Source organism: Parasteatoda tepidariorum, chromosome 7, assembly GCF_043381705.1.
Source record: "Parasteatoda tepidariorum isolate YZ-2023 chromosome 7, CAS_Ptep_4.0, whole genome shotgun sequence".
NCBI lineage: Eukaryota > Metazoa > Arthropoda > Arachnida > Araneae > Theridiidae > Parasteatoda > Parasteatoda tepidariorum.
In genome coordinates this window covers 75,602,075-75,621,764 of record NC_092210.1, presented here as the reverse complement: position 1 = coordinate 75,621,764, position 19,690 = coordinate 75,602,075, and the positions used below count along the sequence as shown (strand labels likewise).

Below are 19,690 nucleotides of genomic sequence, written 5' to 3'. Positions count from 1 at the left end.
TACAGAATTGAAATTTGACGTGCTAAAAGGCCATTTCTAATTCCAACTATCGCCATTTCTAATTTCAACTATCACCATTTCTAATTTCAAGTATTACCATTTCTAATTTCAACTATTATGCAGTTATCTTTATAGACTGTTAGCCATTAATCTCTATCATTTCACTGGATTGCTGATTCAAAGCTTAAGGCTTGAAGCCAACGTTGGTGAAAAACAGGGGTAAGTTGAAGCAGTGGGAGAGACTATTAAAGAAATGAAGTAAAAATAAAGTATAGCAAAAGGTAAATTAAGATATCATGAAAAGTAAAAAATAAAATATTAAGTAAAGTAAAGCATAAACTAAAAAGTAAAACCTAAAGGGTGAAGTAAAATAAAATCTAAAGTAAAATGTAAAGCAATTTTAAATAAAAGAAAAATTAAAGTAGAAAGTAAAGTAAAGTGTAAAATAAAGTAAAGCAAAAAGTTAATGTAAAGTAAAGCAAAAAGTTAATGTAAAGTAAAGCGTTAAATACAAAGTAAAGCGTAAAATAAAGTAAAGCATAAAGTTAATGTAAAGTAAAGCGTTAAATGCAAAGTAAAGCGTAAAATATAAAATAAAGTGCAAAGTTAAAAGTGAAATAGAAAGTAAAGTAAAGTAAAACGCAAATTAACGCAAATAAAGTAAAGCTTAAATTACAGCAAAATTTTAATTAAAACAAAGCCTATATTAAAATAAAGCTTAAATTATAGTAAAAAAGCTTCAAGTGTAAAATAAAATAAATTGTGACGCATAAACTTTTAAGTAAACTAAAGCGTAGATTGAAAACTCTGCAAAGTTTAAAAAAAACTAAAAGTAAAAACCAAAATAAGAGCGGAAAGTAAAGCCTAAGTAAAATTAAAGTGAAGCGTTAAATAAATATAACGTAGGGCGTAAAATACAAAATAAATTAATGCATAAAATATAAAGTAAAGCGTAAAGTAAAAAGTGAAGTATAAAATATTAAGTAAAGTGTAAGGAAAAAAGTATAGTATAAAATATAAAGTAAAGTAAAAAGCAAAATAAAAAGTAAAGTAATGCGTAAAATAAAGTAAATTGTAAAATATAAATCAAAGTAAATTGCAAGACATAAAATAAACTATAAAAAAGGACATTAAATTATAAAGTGAAGTATAAAGCAAAGCGTAAAGTATAATGTAAAGTAAAGAGTAGAATATAAAATAAAGCGCAAGATCTGAAATAAAGCGTAAAAAAATTAAAACATAATGTTAAGTATAAAGTAAATCGCAAAGTATAAAGTAAATTGTAAAGTATAAAGTAAAGTGCAAAGTATAATGGCAAATTTTAAGTAAAGTCTGAAATTTAAATAATGTAATTGAGATCATTTCTGTAAATTAGACCAAACCAAAGAGAGAAAAAATTGTTGTTAAATCCAAAGACGAAAAATAATATTTTTTTGAATGCAAAGAAAAAAAAAGATGTATTTGTTCACTCCAATTGAAGAAATTTTCTCATTCTCACCCCATACCGGAAATGTATGCCTCTTGTTCATTTCTCGAAGAAGAAATGTATGTTCTTGAAAATGATTTTTTGAGGAAAAAAATATTTTTTATGCAAGATAACTTTTTAATTATCTGTATCTTTTTTATGCCTACAAATTTTTAAAAAGACAACAATATATACAACGCAGTTATGTAGGACTCACATGTTGCCAACTTAGATAGAAAAGTACTCGCGATTTCTTGAGGCCATATAAGACAAATATCTTTAGAGACTTATTCAACGTTCTTTTAACTTTATTTATAAACATAAAATTAAGTTAAATTGAAAATGTCTTCCTTCACAAAATAATAATATCTAATCATTGAAATAACTTTACAAAAAGATAAAATCGTTTTCATTTTATTGATGAATAAGAAACCAATTTTTTTTTATTAGATAGCCAAAGATTAGTTTGTACTCTTCTTCACCGGCTCTGTATTAGTATGAAACAAAAAATAAAACGCGCCGAATAAAGGAATGATTTGCATTTAGACCAGGAAATCTCGTAGCCAAATACCGCAAAAAGAATATTTCGTGATATTATATCTCCCATTTTATTGCTGAAATCCGCTGAAGAGCAAAGGATAGAACTTAGATATAGAAAAAAAAAAGAAAGAAAGCAGAAAATAAATAAGAAAATGTCAAATTCTTGAAATAAAAAGGAAACTCTGGAGCTGAAGAAAAGGAAAGACACAGCAACAAGAGAAATGTTTCCGCACGGGAAACATTTTAAACTCTGCTTCTCAAAAGAAAAGAAAGCAAGGAAGAGCGATGAAGGAAAAAAAAAGAAAGAAGAAAGCTGAGAAACACAAGAGCTGCCTTCTTTGCTCTAAATAATGACAAAAAGAGAGCAGGATGAAAGATACCAAGACCAAGAATAAAGTCTTTTTTGTTTGGCCCCTTCTGGTGTTTTTTTTTCCCTTCATGCTACATTCCTTTTGGCGTTGCAGAAATGTATGCAATCGGCCACATTTACATTATATTTGAAACACATGCGCTATTCATTTCCCATCCCGAAAACAAGTTTTTGTTGGAGGATATATTTGAGACTAGACTTCATAATTTAGATAAAGTTAATATTTAAAAATAAGTCGACTAGAAAATGTTTTTAAGCTTTCTGTCTCTTTTTATTTGGGGGACATTGAAAAATGAAAAAAGCTATCTAAATTTTGTCTTTGTAACTGATTGCTCGAATAAATTGAAGCAAATGAAAGTACTAATAGAATTCTAAAAACTCAAAGAATTTTTTCCTAACATTCTTTAATTAGAATTACTTTAGGTTAATAAAAACTTAAATAATTCACAGTAAATAAACTAAATCCGTTTATTTTATTTTTTTATTTACTCATTTCGTAATTTCTAGTAAAACTTCGAACACTACGGGTTTCCGTAATTTCCCATTAGTACTACGGAAGTTAAAAAATGTCTCAAATAAAAATTTTACTTTACAAAACTATTACAAAACTAACTTTACAAGACTATGCTGCAACTTTTAATAAAAACAAAAAGTCACAAAATTCTAAGAAAATGCGTCATCATTGTTTTTCTAATGGAAATTAAAACGCAGTCAAAAGGACTTCCTTAGGCAATCTAGTGTTAAAGGGAACCGGTCATACTTTTTATACAGCTACCTTTTTAAAAATAAATTGTTTACAAAGTCTTTAAAAATGCGACTTTTTAACATTATTATCAAACCAATTGTGGCACATGGAAGTGAAAGCTGGACCATGACCATAAAAGATGAAAATGACCTGCTGGTGTTTGAACGAAAGGTCTTGAGGAGAATAATCGAACCTATTAATGATAAATGTGAATGGAGAATTAAGTCGAACCTTGAAATTGAGAAAATGATTAAGAGAAAAATTATTGTTCACTGTATCAAATATCAACGCCTCTCATAGCTTGGACACATTAAGAGGAGAGACAATAATCACGACTTGTAAAGGATCATCAACTGGACACCTATGTGAACCAGGCCCAGAGGTCGCCAAAGAAAAAGGTAGAGGGACTGCGTTATTGACGACTTGGAAATAATGAAGATTCGTAGATGAAGAGAAAAGTCAAAAGAGAGAGCTGTATGGAATAGAATTGTAGAACAAGCAAAGGTTCACCAATGGCTATAATGCTATATAAGAAGAAGAAATTACTTTTATAAAAACATATTCAAACCAACTTATAGTTCAAGGGTTTATTCAAAAATTAAAGATGTAAATAATTTTATTTAAAGTTAAAAAAAAATTATACATTTAGTTTTTCCACGAAAAATAAATTTAAATTCCAGTTAATATTTCAATGTTTTACAATATGATTAAAATTTTCTTAATTCAAAAATGGTGCACCTGTGTTTTACTTAAGACAAACTTATATTATTAACATTTTTATTACACAAGGGAATAATTAAGTTATTATAAATTGGCACAGAAAGGGAAATTATTGCTGCCCTGGAATGCCGTATTTTTTTCTGTGGTCCTCTTCTGAAAAAAAGTAATGTGCCCATTGTCTAAGGTCTAAGAAATGCTGTACAGAAAATTTATTTTCCTACAAGCGTGCCTAAATTGATTAATATCGAATTTAACATAAATTTATACAGCATGGAGAAAAAAAATCGAGTAAAGTTACCGTGCTCTATAGCAATGGCCTTTCTGGTAAAAAAAGAAAAAAAATCATAATTCTGGTAATAAAACCCAAAATACCATTTGATAATTCTTCCATTCATATGATAACGGTTCACCGGAAAATCTGGTTTTCAAAATTATGGTTCTTATTACCAAACATTTAGTCTAAAATACAAAATTGGAAAGTAAGTAATCAAACAAATTGTTTTTATACCATGCGCCAACGTATCATGATAAAATTACAAAATTTTACCACATTTTTTATGTATTATAAAACCATATTTAATTGTTAATTTAGCCAAAATCATTACCAAAGGGCTTCAGTAAAAATTACCGAGCTTTTTGGTGTTCCCATATTTCTCGAAGCACGATAAATTTTACTATAATCTGGTAGTTAGACGATATTTTTTTCCTCAGTGTGATAATGATATGAATAAATTTTCATTTTAGGGTTACCGTGAAAAGAAACTGTACATATGCGCTCAAGCACCTTTGAAACATACCATTTGTGATTTTTGGCGAATGATTTGGCAGCAAGGTGTATCCGTGATTGTTATGCTGACCGGCCTAGAAGAAAATGGCGATGTAAATATATTTCTCATTCTAGTTTCTTGTTTCACAGGTAATGTTAAACTTTAAACATGCAAAAAAATAAAGCTTATAAATCATTGTAATATTGCTCATGGTTTTATCCATAATCTGTTGATTCAGGCAAAGTAATGTCCACTTCAATGGTTGTGTTTCATTGAGTGTTGAAAAAGAAAACAGTTTTAAAATCATATTTACTTCAAACTATTCAGATTTTTAATAACTTTTCAAAATTCGATCACAGACGTTTTTCAATTTCTCAAAACTGTGCTTTTCCTTCATGCTGACATTTTGCGCCATTTTCACACTATTAGAAATTTCTCGGAAGGAATGGAACAATTTATTTAAACGGATTATCTCGGAACAATTTATTTAACTGTTATTTTGCTACATTCAAACAAAACAGTCAAATGACCTTAAATAAGATGGTATTTAAACTGATAACTGTGATAAAAACCGTTTATTAACTGCTTTCACCTAATACGGTTAAATAACTAGAATTTTACGGTTAAATAACTAGAATTAGACACCACAATATTTCATCCATTACATATGTACGCCTAGCCCTGGGCTATTGAAAAATGATACTCTCATTCATACATAGATGGCAGCACCATAAAGCTGCCAAACTATCTCCGATATTCAGTTAAATTTCGTTTTTATGGTTTTGAAACCATACTGATTGTAATAGGTTAAAAAATGGTATAGCTTTATATTTACGGTTTTTTAACCTTACTAGTTGTAAAAGGTTTCAAAACATTAAAGGTAAAAATTTGCTTGACCATGAATTTTACGGTTAATTGGATGGACAGACTGTTGTCGGTTATTTTAGCAAAATTTTAGGATGAAAATTCCAACAGTGCAAAATTAGCATAGTTGACTAAAGATAGAAAGAACTTTTCAATTTTTAATAACCTTTAAAAACTCTCAAAAGTTAAGAAACCATGAAACAACAGCAATAACAATTGATTTTTAATAACTTGCGCTTTAACATTTTCAAAAAACGGGCTTGCATTACATTATTTCCTTGTAAAATGCAATAAATTCATCTTCCGCTATAATTAATCAATATTTTCCGTTTTATGATATAATTAGATACTTGTACCCTAAATAGCCATAAAATGAATTCTTCATGATTAAGCTTAAATATTTTATGCTATTTAAAAATATCTATACTTGACTTAAAACCTCTAAACATATATAGATTGAGCCTAAATTTATAAGAACAATTTTAGTAAAAGCGAGCGCCAACGAAGACATCTAATTTAGCCGCAATGAAAAGAAATTTCGCCAAAACCGCTGGTCTGAGTAGTTTTAATTAAAAAAATCTTCTTTAAATTAAGGCGGTGCTTGTAGGACTTCATGGTAAGTTGCTATTTCTCATTTTCTTCTTAATCTTAATCATTACCTTTACGTCATCTTGACTTATAAACACTATTCAGTGCATGCCTCATATCTTAGAAAATGAAACAACGAATAAAGCGTTTTTACTCTGCGCTCCAAGTTTAATTACATTAATTTATTCAAGAAGTTTTAATTAATGAAATTAAACTTGTTCGCATTAATTAGGCTCGTTTTTGCTGAACAGGGAATTTTATTGAACTGGGTATGAGTTTCCATAAACTTCATATTCGCAATGTTTTATTCTTTACAAATGAGAGACCGACGTTTTCAATTTAAAACCTTCAATTTTTGGAACTTTTATGAATTTCATGCGCGTGTTTTAAAACACATTAGAATAAATGTCCAAAACTTCTGGTAGCTTTTTTTTAGGTTACTTGATTTCATTTTTGCATCGATTATTATGCAAGTAATAAAAAGAACTGCTCCAATTTATCATGCTTAATTAGTTAAAAAGTATAGTTAGATTAAGATTTATTGTTATGAAATATTCATTGATTGATAATATAAAATAAATTTATTGTGATTTAGCATTTCAAATTATGGAGTTAACATTTCACAAAAATACAAAAAGTACATGATTCAGGATTATTTTAGAAATAAGTATATTTAAAAATTCAGTTTGTGTGTGATTTTGAAAAATAATTTTTTAGCGTCAAAATTTCTAAATACAATATTTTATGAAATATCTTTTTCCGAAAATGCGTACATAAAAGTTTTTCGTGTGATTTTCTTTCATCTTCCTGTGTTTATTAATACTGATGTTCTGTAATAGCCATAATGGCAAAAAACGAAATCAAAATGGTATGCACATTTAGGAGCTAAAATTAATATTTATGACAAGAAGCAACAATGTAGAAATCTCTCAAATCGCTAGTATAATAGACAAGGAGAGAAACAGCCAAACCAGTTTGATTGCCTGATCAAACTTGAAAGTGTTTTTAAAAATCCCATTTCTACTCCTCTTAGTTTTCTTTGACAACCAGAGAGGTTTTAAGATTATCAATTCTGTATTTTGCAGAGTTGGTTCATTTAGATTTCGAAATCCTTTTTATTCTTTACTCTAAATATACTCTAAGCATACTTTTTAGTCTTCATTTTTGACGTAGGCTATAAAAAAAATATGAATTGTGCTCTTTGCGAAACACCTATCATTTTGTTTTCTTCATTTATAATTCCTTCGATTTACTTTTTTAAGAGTTTCGTAATTTCTTTCACCTGCCAATCAATAAATAAGTCTAATTTGATATTTCTGTATTTCACTTTGATTTGGATTTTAATTATGTATCGTTAAGCTCTTTTTTTTTTTAAATATTACCATAAATGAACAGGAAAAAAACTCTGATTTAAATAAAAAATTAAAACGTAACTTAATTGTAATATGGAAAAAATTAAAATTTTGACTTAAAAAAATCCGATTTACAAACTAACAGACTAAATGATTTACTCTAACTAGGAAGAAGAACAAGAATCACTGTAAAAAATTTATCAACAGTTTGGCATTTTGGGTGCATCATCCATAAAATCCATTTTTTACCGTAAAATATTGTACCATAATTTTTACAGAAATACTTATTTAATTAAAGTGACTTATTGATTTTACGGTAATTATTATTACTGCAAAAATTACGGTATATCCGATTTTTTATTCCGTAACAAGTTCCGGTAAAAATGGATTTTACGGTAAAAAGTACCGGCACCTTGAGTGCTAGTACCTTTTATCGTAATTTTATTCGAAATGTTTTACAGTGTACTTGAAGTGCCACTCGCCAATTGGACTACTTTTTTATTATTTTTACATCTGGATTTTAGAAAATGAAATCGTATGTAAAACGTATTTTGTCCATTTTGAAGTACTTATAAAGTTATAAATTTTCAAAAACAATTTTTGAATAGTTTAGTTAGTGAATAATTAATAATTATCGGTTTTAATTGGGTCTTTTTTTTTACCTAGTTTAATTCATTTTAGACATGAAAAGCATTTCCGGTAATAAAAAAAAAAGATTACTCTAATTTAAAACTTTTCTTCTTAATCTGAAACTTTAATCTTCGCATTTTAAAGGACTGAAAGTATAAAATAGAACAAAAATTGCATTTTTTTAAGTAATAAATTCAAAAGTTCCTGCATAATTCAGTATTTAACCAGAATTTTTTCGATTACAATTTATTATCTGATTTAGAACTCATTTGAAATTAGTTTTTTAATAAGTATCTTAACCGTGATTTTTCGAACTGTATTATTTATCATACATTTTAACAAAATTTTTGCAATTCTTTGCAAATTGTTTAGCCCAAACTTATTTTTTCAAACGTTTATATTTATATTTAGAATGTCATTTATATTCTAAATAGACGTAAAGTTTTGTATTTTATTTCGTATCCACAATAACTAACTCTGTAAAAGAATATTTAGCTTTATTTGTGATTGGCTTCTCTTCGAATTAAATCTTTAATAGAAAAATCTAAGTTGAATCTTTTAAAAGTAATTCCCTTTACTAATCTAAGACTCATATGAGACACTTGGATGCAAGATTTGCTAATAGCTGTAGAATGGTAGTTGGAAAAGTGCGAACGAAAAGCGTAAAGCTAATGAAAACTGAAATAAAATAAATTTCAAAAGTCTGAATATCATTGGAATATCTGCAGAAATTGTAATTAACAAAATAAATCTTAAAATAGAACACGAAGTTGCTGTCACAAAAGGCATGAAGCCATCTTGCTGACTATCTATAACGAATAAAAATCCTAAACAATTCCCCTCTATTGTACCTCTGAATAGAATGGCTAAATTAAGTTCCAAAGGGATCCTATCAAACCTTTTCTCCTAAATAAAATATTCGCTTTTCAAGAAAATACACTGCATTCTACCAATTATCCGTTACTGATTTATTCTTATTGGGCTAAATCAATTAGAACCAAGATATGCATTCCATGAGAAGACGTACGAGAACCATTAAGAGAATAAATTGCTTTCTGTCATGTTCAATTAGAGGTTATCCGAAAAGAACAATGCTAATATTTTTCTAGAAAAGGTCTTTATACCGAAGAAGGTTAAATAATCAAATAGAAAATCTGTCGCGCCCAGAGCATTTTGCTGTCTTCCCTCTTATCAACTACAGAGCAGTGTTGCTGATGTTATTACTGATGCTAATAGTTTTCCTTTTTTATGCTAGACTAGTTGCATTTAAAAATGTGTACAAAATATCAATACATAATTTTGCATAAAAATATTTTGTACAGTGTGCCAAAAAGCGGGGACACTTAATAATTTTTAACTTAGTAATTGAATTTTCTCATACTGAAATACTCCATTCATCTATGAAAAAACTTACCAAAGATAGGTCAATTAAAAATAACTTAATTCTATTAAATTAACATAGATTTTATAATTGTTTACCATAAATCAGAATTTGATTTCAGTTTTTCAAGTTATTAGCCAGATTTTTACCAGAAATCATTTGAATCAAATCATTTTCGCAAGTACTAAGATATTTCCTTCATGTTTCAAAACGCCTTCATTGTACTTGCTAATTAATACTAAGTATTATTAATACTAAGTATTATTAATACTAAGTATTATTAATCAAAATTTTAAAATCATATCATATTTTCCAATAAAAATATTAAAAATGCGACTTTTTGTTAAAAGAATTTATGATTTTGTTTTTAATTATTTATCATAGATAAATAATTAAATAATATTTCGCCTTAATTTGTCAAGTTATTTACCAGACATTTACATCAATACACTCGATATAATAGATAACGTTTGCTTGCACGATATTTTAATAATCGTTGTCTTACATATAAGGCATAATTAACTTTCTATTACCTTTCCTTATTTTCTTTCATAACGTTTCATTGCTTACATTATTTACATTTTTTTAACATTCAGTTAAAGGTTTCTTGAATCATGGGATATAAGGTTGTAGCTTTAACAACACTGCGATGCAAGAATTAATTAACCCCGAGTGAAATGAATTAATAAAAATATTTTACGTCAGATGTATCGTATTGGTTAGAGTACAAAAGTCCACAAAAATTGAAATGGATTCCCATGATAGCTTTTAATTTAATGATAAGATTTTCAATTTTTTTTAGTGGAAATCTTAATCTAAATCTCTAGTGTATTTCTACAACAAAAATGGCAACTACTTTACATCAAAGTAGCGTAATAAGACGCTTTACGTAACTCTTGGCAGTCTAAGTATTTCACTGCACACTATTTTTTTGCACTACTTAGTACGGATGAGGTTATGTTGGGTACCTTTGAGAGAAAGGTCTTGAGAAGTATTTTTGGAGGAATTTAAATAAAAATGGCGTGTGGCCTCGAAGAACAAATTTAGAGCTTTATCACTCATATAATGAACCTGACATTAATAACTTTATTAAACGACAAAGAATAAAATGGACAGAACACGTTATCAGAATCGACAAAGACCGTACCACAAAAAGAGTTTTCAATGCCAGACCAGTTGGCAAAGGAAAAAGAGGCAGGCTGAATTTGAGATGAGTAGATGGCCTAGAAAAAGACCTTTGGGTCTTAAAAACTAAAAACTGGAAAACGCTAGCAGGAAAAAGGTTAGCCTGGAAAAAACTTCTTGAGATGGCCGAAACCCACCCTGGGCTATCGAGTGATGATGATGATGACTAGGTGCAAAGTAATCGCTACTATTTTTGCGATTCAGAACACTAAAATTTATAATTACTTTAAGATGTGATACACATAAGAGTCACGATACACATAAGAATCACTGTTTTCACAATAGAATACAAATCCAGAAACATTGATTTTGGCTGCATGTTAGTTAGTTTGTTGCAAAAAATTAGTTTCTTAATCAAACACACAGCACAGAGAGAATACTAATACAAATTCGAACAAGGCTTAACAAAATCGAAACGAATCAAAATAAAAAATTTATAAAACTGTTTATTATAATAGACAAATTTATGTATACCTTATTATGTGAAAATAATTATATTTTTATTATACAACCAAAAAAAGTAAATGCCTTTTTAACGTACTTTCTATCTCTGCCGAATGTTCAACATCGTGAGAGGCGAAATCGAATTCTCGCCATTTAAACAAACAACATCTATCGTTTGACACTCCAAGATTGACAAAAACATTCATGAAAGGAGAGTGTTTAGTGTAATCTTTATCATTTATTTAATAATTTATATTTAACTACACCCTTTAACGTGTATATGAACACTAGATTCGATATTAACTTCAAATAACAATTTGGAGTTTTTCAACACCAAATTCAGGTAGGTATAACACACAGTTTTTACAGTGAAAAGAATACCCTAAATTACATAAATAACTGTTTTAGATGTTAACAAAATAATTTCTCCCTCCCATGAAAATGACGGGGTGAGGTTTCATCCTCCATTTCTTGCTCCCGTGATATTTCCGGGCTGGAGTGTTCAGTAGTAACGCGCCAATAAGATAAAACTAATTCATTTCTTTTGGCTGGGAAGCATTTTATTCCCCATTTTACACACCAGATGGCAGTACCAGGATATTTTTAAGGTATTTGTAGACAGTTAGTTTATTTTAAACTAGATGTCAGCACTAATCAGGGATGCAGGGATTAAAAAAATAGGCACTTTTATGACTGTTTTCTTGGAAATTAACCGATCGTTAAGGGGTTAATGAATGTAGTTTTAAATTACGGTATCTGAAATTTAAATGTAACCTGCCAAATAAATACGGGTGATTGTTCAGTAGCATTAAAAGGCAAATTTAAATCACAACAAAAAAAAATTGGGGAGGGGGGTATTCAACAATGATTTTTTTTTTAAATTTTATAATGTAAGACTTTTTACAGCGTTTTAATCTTTGTTATTTTAAATTTCAATATTAATAATTTCCTTATTGCATCTCCCCACTCCTTCATATCTTAGGAATCAAGTTTGAAAGGAGAAAAAAAACATGTTTATTCCGAGAATTTGCATTTTCACGTCTTATTTCGTTAAATAAATTATCGCCCTCACTAATGAATTACCTCGTTAAACAATAACAAATCTCCTTGTGTATAAAAATCTTATTATTATATCATAAGCTATTACGAATGATCCGGACTTTATTTTCCCATCATTCTGTTAGATTCAATATTAAGTTCATGTCATAATAAAATGCTTATTTTAAAAATTAATAAGTAGTGTTGTTTCATGGATAATTAGTTTCTCGTATTTTTCACTGACTTCTTATTTTTATCTTATATTTTTCAGGAAAAATGTGCTCAGTATTGGTCTGACGGGAAAAGTTTAGAAGTTGGTTATTTCAGTGTGACGCTTATCAGTTTCAAGAAGTGTTCCGATTACATTCTTAGAACTTTACTCCTAAAGTGTTCCAAAGTAAGTTTTTCCAATCAAGAAATATATACCTATTCTGTCTATCAAAACTAATTGAATAATGTTAATATTTTGCGCCATCAGCAAGGAAACTAGTTGCGAGCTCAACGTAACTGAATTTTGCATTACATAAAGTGAAAATTCAGATATGCAATAATGTGGTGCTTCCTATTTCTTTTCTATTTGACTTCATCAATCATAGCTCACTATCTTAACCGACAGGTCATTTGAATATTTGACTCATATTGTACGAAATTCTAACGGGAAAATGTTTCCCTTTTATATTCTAAGCGCATTTTAGACACTCGTTTAAGTTTTTCCATAAAAAATAAGATATTTATTATGAAAAGACTTCGTTTAACTCTTATTTTAACTGACATTTCTCAACTATTAAATTTAGTTGTATAAATATTTTAATTAAATTTCAGTTGAAAATTGAACAATCAACTTTGGAAGAAAGAAGTCCTTACTATTAAACTCACCAACACTGGAAAAATTTCAGAATATATTTTGTAGACCAACTAGCAATTGAAATGATCCCAGAAAATATTATCTCTTCTTATTTGAAACCGTTAAAAAATTAACATTTTTTTTTGTTTTACTTCAATTTTCTTTTTTAATTTTAAAAGAAGTGATGAAAAAGAATCAAATATCTGCTAATTCTAATAATTTTCTAGCTACAATTTGCTAGAAAAGGAAATTTTTTAATACAAAACTACTAAATTTAGAAAATTTTCTAAGTGAAGATATAAAATGATGAGGCTTTGATGCTTTACTTATGAAAAACCATCTACTTGAATCTTCAAAATTCGATGATTACAAGAAATTTCATTACTTACATCTCTCAAAAATAATCATTTCATTATTTTATTTTTTGTTATTTAGTAAATAGAAAAATATACGTGTAGTAATTAAACTAACGGATAAAATAGAAAATATAGATTTTGTTTCTTTTCTATAACTTCTTTCAAATTCATTGAATTATTATTTTAATAAAATCCCCTCTCGCTCGTGCATACTTTTGCACGCGTCTTCTATTTTCTTTTGATATACGACACAGACATGTTTTGCTTAATAATTATAAGTTAGAAAATCATTTGCAAATTCACTCTATGCGCGTACGTTTTGTTAAGGATTACATAATGCTTGCTGTATTTTTTTTAATCAAACAAAATTTCCTTGCAGAAAATAAGCAAAACTTATTTCATTTCATTTATAATTTGAATTAATGTTTCATTTAATCATCTTCTCAATAAATATAACTTTTAATATCTTTTTTCTCATTAACCTTGCGATGCGATCGACAATTCTATTTTTAGAGATTCTCCACGGAACGGTTCAAAGCATTTACTTAAAATTTGAAAACTATTATATGGCTGATATAATTTTTTTGATTTTATCAATTGTTGTTAATAAATTCTCTAAATTCTCCACGACCAATCCATTTTGAATGCCAAAAAAAGGAGACTTTGACAATAGCTGTTACTTACCAGATGGCTATTACTAGACAAAGCAGGGCTTTATTCTTCTTAACGTCTAAACGTCATATTGTCTAAAATGTTCCTTTATGATTTTAAAGGATGCTTATATGTATTGTTGAAGGTCCATCACATCTCAATTGCACAACTCATTTTTAATTATTATAAATTTATGCATTAAATTTGATATTGATAAAATAATTTTTTATGACTGTTTAGAGCTCTTTTTTGTTTTCAACAAATAAATGCTTATGTTGATTAATACCTGCTTTATTAATACATTTTATCATATTATATTTAAAGCGGTCTCAAAGTTGCTTCAGATCAAAATAGTTAATTTCTTGAAAAGAATAAACTAACCTGTAATAAACTTCTTCTAATTAATTTGACAAAGTTCTTTTTGATAACCCAGTTACTTCCAAAGTTATAATTTTTTTTCTAAAGCATGTATGTGAATATGACCAATCCGCAAACTTTTAAACTCCTTTTACAGACAAGTAATGCTTTGAGATTAAGTGTAAGATATTTTTAGTTCAGTTGCAGATAGAGCCTTAAAATTTGGTATAACGTAAATTAGTATAGATTCATTTGATCAAAGTAAAATTTTTGATCAAAGTATATACATTTTTAATCATTTGTGTGTGTTTAACTGTACATGAATTGGTCTTTTCTTCTGAAAAAAATTACATATTTGCTTATTACAATATTACATAGTGCAATATTTTTATCATATAATGATAGAACTAAGCAAGATACTTTATCTTTTTTATTCAATAACTTTCTTTCTCACTGAAAATAAAAACTTTTTATATAATATATAGTAAAAGCTACTTTCATTTTACATTACTATAAAATAAGTCTGCGTGCTTTGTATCAGTTTTTACTCGATATTTCAAAAACATTCCTGAAAACTAAATTTAAAATGTAAAGTAACTGAGAAAACCCATTTCCTTAAAACATTTTTTTGAAAAGGATAAGACTCTCTTATACCCTGAGAAAAGTTGCTCAAAATATATCTATCATCTAAATATACACATTTGAATAAAATATATGACTGAAAAAGGCACATTTTAGAATATTTTACACTTCATCCTTCGAAGCATTAACGGACGAAATTTAACTTTTTTTTTGCTACAAATATAAAAAAAATTATAATATTTAGCATATAAAATTTGTTCATAGAATATTGCATTTTCATATACATTAATCATTTTTAGTATACAATGATTTTTATGAACTAAAAGTTTTTGTAAGATGTTTATAAGCATCTATAAAAAGTATGAATTGTATTAGAAATTTTTTATTAAAAAAAACTTAAATAATGACATTATTAAAGTTAATTACTCATTTTATGCGAGTAAGGATAGGGTGTATTTTGTTCTACGTAGGAATAATGCGAAACAACGTACATAAAACTCAAATAAATGTACAGAAATGGGCATACCATAGTTTCAGCTTTATAAACATAAACCGTCATCAGTGTCAAAACGCAAAATGAAAGGAGAACAATAACTAGACAAACGCGTTGTAATAAGAAACAAAATGGGTTAAAAAATGGGGGACGAAGAACGATTGTTGGAACAAGATAATGAAATAAAGAAGGTAAAGACAAAAAACGGGTGAGCGAGGAATCCCAAAGGAATAGATGTAGAAATTAAATTAGAACAGATTTGCAAACATTTGGAACGTATTGGATAATTGAAGTATAATTTAGATTAGAATTTTTCAAAATATAGAATGATTCTCAGAAGTCGATGTCGGTAGATGAAGGGGAAATAGCAGATAGATGCGATAGATAGATGAAATTATATGGCGGTGAGGAATAATTTTAGCAGAAGAAAACTCAAACCTATGAAAAAAATTCGAACAAGTAAAAAGATGGAAGGTCGTTTAATACCTTCTTTTGGGGCAAAATATAAGGGTTCGTTTAGTTTGTTCCGTATGCATGTCATGGATTTTAGTGACACGACTGATGGGTGTAATATACATACCGTATTCTTATTTATTTACTTGAAAAAAAACTTTGATTTTAAATCATAAAAGCTAATCTTATGCTGATGCCAAAGAGTGATTATCAATATCATGAAATATTATGGCTAATTGTGTTTTATTTGTGTTTCAACATTTGCTACGAAAGTTGCTAAGTGATTAATAGGTTTGGAATAAGACTAACACTGTTAAGCCTAAACCACACTTTATTCAGTTTCTTACATCAAAATTACGTATCATAAAATTTTAGCAATTATTTCTGTTTTAAGGTTTTTTCTGTAGTTATTCATGTTGTCGAATACTATGAGACATTCCAAACAGGTCTAACTTGATAGCGAGTGAAGTGAGCTGAAATCGCAAAGCAAACCTAGTAAGATTGTGAGATATTTTTTAGAGGTTGGCGAGTGTTAGTGAGTAGAGGGTGGAGCCCACTAGTAATAAATATATGAAAATGTTTTTACTCAGAATAAAAGATTTAAAAATTAGTACCAAATTCGAGTTTTAATTGTAAATTTAAAAAACCTATTAATTAATTTGAATAGTCATTTAGGGAGCTTTAGATTTTTTCTAATGCGTTTTTAAATTTTCCTGATATTTTGTGAAATTTTTTAAGATGTATCTTAAATTCCTTTACGCGATGCAGAAATGTAACAGAAGAATTAAATAATTAATTAAGAACATTGTTAAAAATTGAAATGAAAAAACAATTTTAAACGAACTTCAAAGCGTCGTTTTGCTTTCACAATCAATACTTTCAATAGATAAAACGCACGAATGCTTGTTTTGAAACATTTCGAACCAATTAGTTTAGTTCGAAGATAAAAAATAACGTAATTCCTAAGGGGAAAAGGTTGATGTCGTTTTCTCGGAAGATGAGTTAAGTCGCGAATATTTGCTCAAAACTCACGAGCTCCGTGATTATTATTTCTTAGATATAATTATTTAATCAAAGAAGTAACGTAAAATTGCATAAAGATCAGAACTTTTTATTGTTTTTTTTTATTGTAATGATCAAATAACGTGAGACGAACCTGCATTTTTATTATTTTGAAAATCGTTAATTGCAGGGAAGTGTTGGGACGTTGCCAATTGATTCAAATAAATAGATATAAAATACCATTTTCCAAGTTAATTATGGTAGTTGAATGCATCAAAATTCACTAAATTGTAGAAAAAGTAAAGATTAATTAACTAGTATAAAACTATTAATTGCAAGAAAAAAGTACTTTTGGAAAATGCGAACTAATATTTATTTATTTGAATCAACTTCCTAGTTTTCAATCGCTATTCAAAAATGACATGAAAGTTTTCATTATAAAAGAGTTAATTACGTCAACAGAAAGCACAAAAGAAAATTTTTAATTCTTCTTTAAAGCTTTTATTTTTAAAAATAGCGTTGTACTGAGCTCATATATATGTTTTTTTTTAATTTTATACTTTTTTCATATTGAAAAAAGTAAACTTATCTGGGAAATTCAATCAAAAAATTTCTATTTAATAGTTTATAACCTAAAATATATTTTGGCATTTTAAATGGTAAAATTAAGAACAATTTGAAAAATTGAGTACATTTTTAGAAAACTTTTTTCTTATTGTGAAATAAAACTATTCTTTTATCACAAAACTATTTTTTAAATAAGCCAAACACAGATAGGTAACTTTTATTTATTTATTCATCTTTTTTTTGTATTACCTCGAAGTAATTTGTCAAGATTAGAATATCAAAAAATGATGGTACATAAATATTACTGCTAAATAAAGTTAAATTGGTGCTAAATAAGTAACTTAAAGAACATTTTAACTTATTAGTTTTACGCTGGTGGCAACGAAATAATCGAGATCTTTAATGATCATATTATGTATCGGTTTGATGGCACCGACAACAAACGGTGAAGCAGTGGTTTTGAACAATTATTTTTCGTGGCTTATTAAAAAATAAAATACATGAGTCAACAAAAAAGTAATTATTTAATAACTATCGCATAAGTTTTCTTCGAATTATACTTTAAATATATTTTAAATACGCTGTGACTTAAATGAAGTTTAGAATCCAATTAATTATATTCACTATTATAAANAGTAATTTGTCAAGATTACAATATCAAAAAATGATGGTACATAAATATTACTGCTAAATAAAGTTAAATTGGTACTAAATAAGTAACTTAAAGAACATTTTAGCTTATTAGTTTTAAGCTGGTGGCAACGAAATAATCGAGATCTTTAATGATCATATTATGTATCGGTTTGATGGCACCGACAACAAACGGTGAAGCAGTGGTTTTGAACAATTATTTTTCGTGGCTTATTAAAAAATAAAATACATGAGTCAACAAAAAAGTAATTATTTAATAACTATCGCATAAGTTTTCTTCGAATTATACTTTAAATATATTTTAAATACGCTGTGACTTACATGAAGTTTAGAATCCAATTAATTATATTCACTATTATAAATCTATGCCTTTAAATTTCTCGTATTGCTTCGGTAAATATTGTCGCACCGTAAGTTCGTCTAATTGCTAAACATATGAGTTATGACTTTTGCAAACAAATTGAATTTATCTCCCTTAGATAGAAAATATGCTTTAATCGAATAACTACTTTCGCCAACCAAAGTTATTTAAATAATTTACAAAACTGACACTCTATACAAATGTTCTCTCTCCTTTGAAAATAACTGAGAATAAATCATTACAAATGTGAATCATTTTATTTCAAAAGGCACGAATTCATACTATTTCGAATTATTTCGAAATAGCACAAATTCTTTTTTTCAATATTAACTAAAATGGAAAAATATTTAAGTGCAATATTAAGTACAAAACTTTAAATTCAAGTTTTCAGAGTTTAAACAGCACTTAATGTTAATTAAGCTAAATTTGGTTCAGCAGTATTCTTGCTAAACAGTTTCAAACACTTCTACTTTAATTATAGCAACCATGTATAGTATTGTGTCGATTAATTGGGAAAAGTTTATTTCTAATAATTTTGGTCTTGAATATGCTAAACAAACTATAAAGTACCATATGAACTAAATATTTTAGGACTTTATTCGGCAAATGGTACTGAAAGACATGTTATATTCAGACAAGTACATGCAATTAAGTAGTTGTATGATTGTTTCATCATGTTTAAACATGATTTTGCCTTTAATAATTATTTAAAAAGGCTCAAAAATCTAAAAAATTCATAATAACGTAACTGATTGGCATAAAATGTTTAGATTTGAACTTAATTTAGAAGTTGAAGTAGAATTTTAAGATTCATTCAGGTAAGCATCGCCAAGAGTTAGTCGTTATTAAAAAAACACAATTTACATTTATCAATATTTATAGGCATATCATAAATAAAGAGCAATTTATGATTGTTTTTCTCTTTTACCAAATTAATTTGCCTAATGTAGTACTATGGAAAGGCATATGTTGCATATTCTTATCAAAAGGAAAATTTTTAAAGATGCATAAAATATTTCAATTGTATTTTTGTTAGGGAATTTTTTTTTTTTATCCGTCATTGAACAGCCAACCCAATTTTGGGTTTACGACTACTGATGTTCAACCCCGTAGCCTGATAACTTTGAACCAATCCAGAAAAGAAGGAAACTCCTGGATCAGTACCCCCAGAGGTATTGATTTGTTATGGGAACATGGAGGANTCTTATCAAAAGGAAAATTTTTAAAGATGCATAAAATATTTCAATTGTATTTTTGTTAGGGAATTTTATTTTATTTTATATC

At 27.7% G+C, this 19,690-nt stretch overlaps 1 protein-coding gene across 4 annotated transcripts in view; it reads left to right on the top strand.

Annotated features, from left to right (window-relative positions):
• The window catches only part of LOC107441786 (tyrosine-protein phosphatase 69D), a 521,936-nt gene that overhangs the window by 459,086 nt on the left and 43,160 nt on the right, over window positions 1–19,690 (top strand). For all 4 annotated transcript variants that reach the window (XM_071183655.1, XM_043039328.2, XM_071183654.1 and 1 more), the window contains 2 exons: window positions 4,585–4,719; window positions 12,361–12,486. In XM_071183655.1, the coding sequence (XP_071039756.1) occupies window positions 4,585–4,719; window positions 12,361–12,486 (261 nt within the window). The remainder of the gene's footprint in view (window positions 1–4,584; window positions 4,720–12,360; window positions 12,487–19,690) is intronic.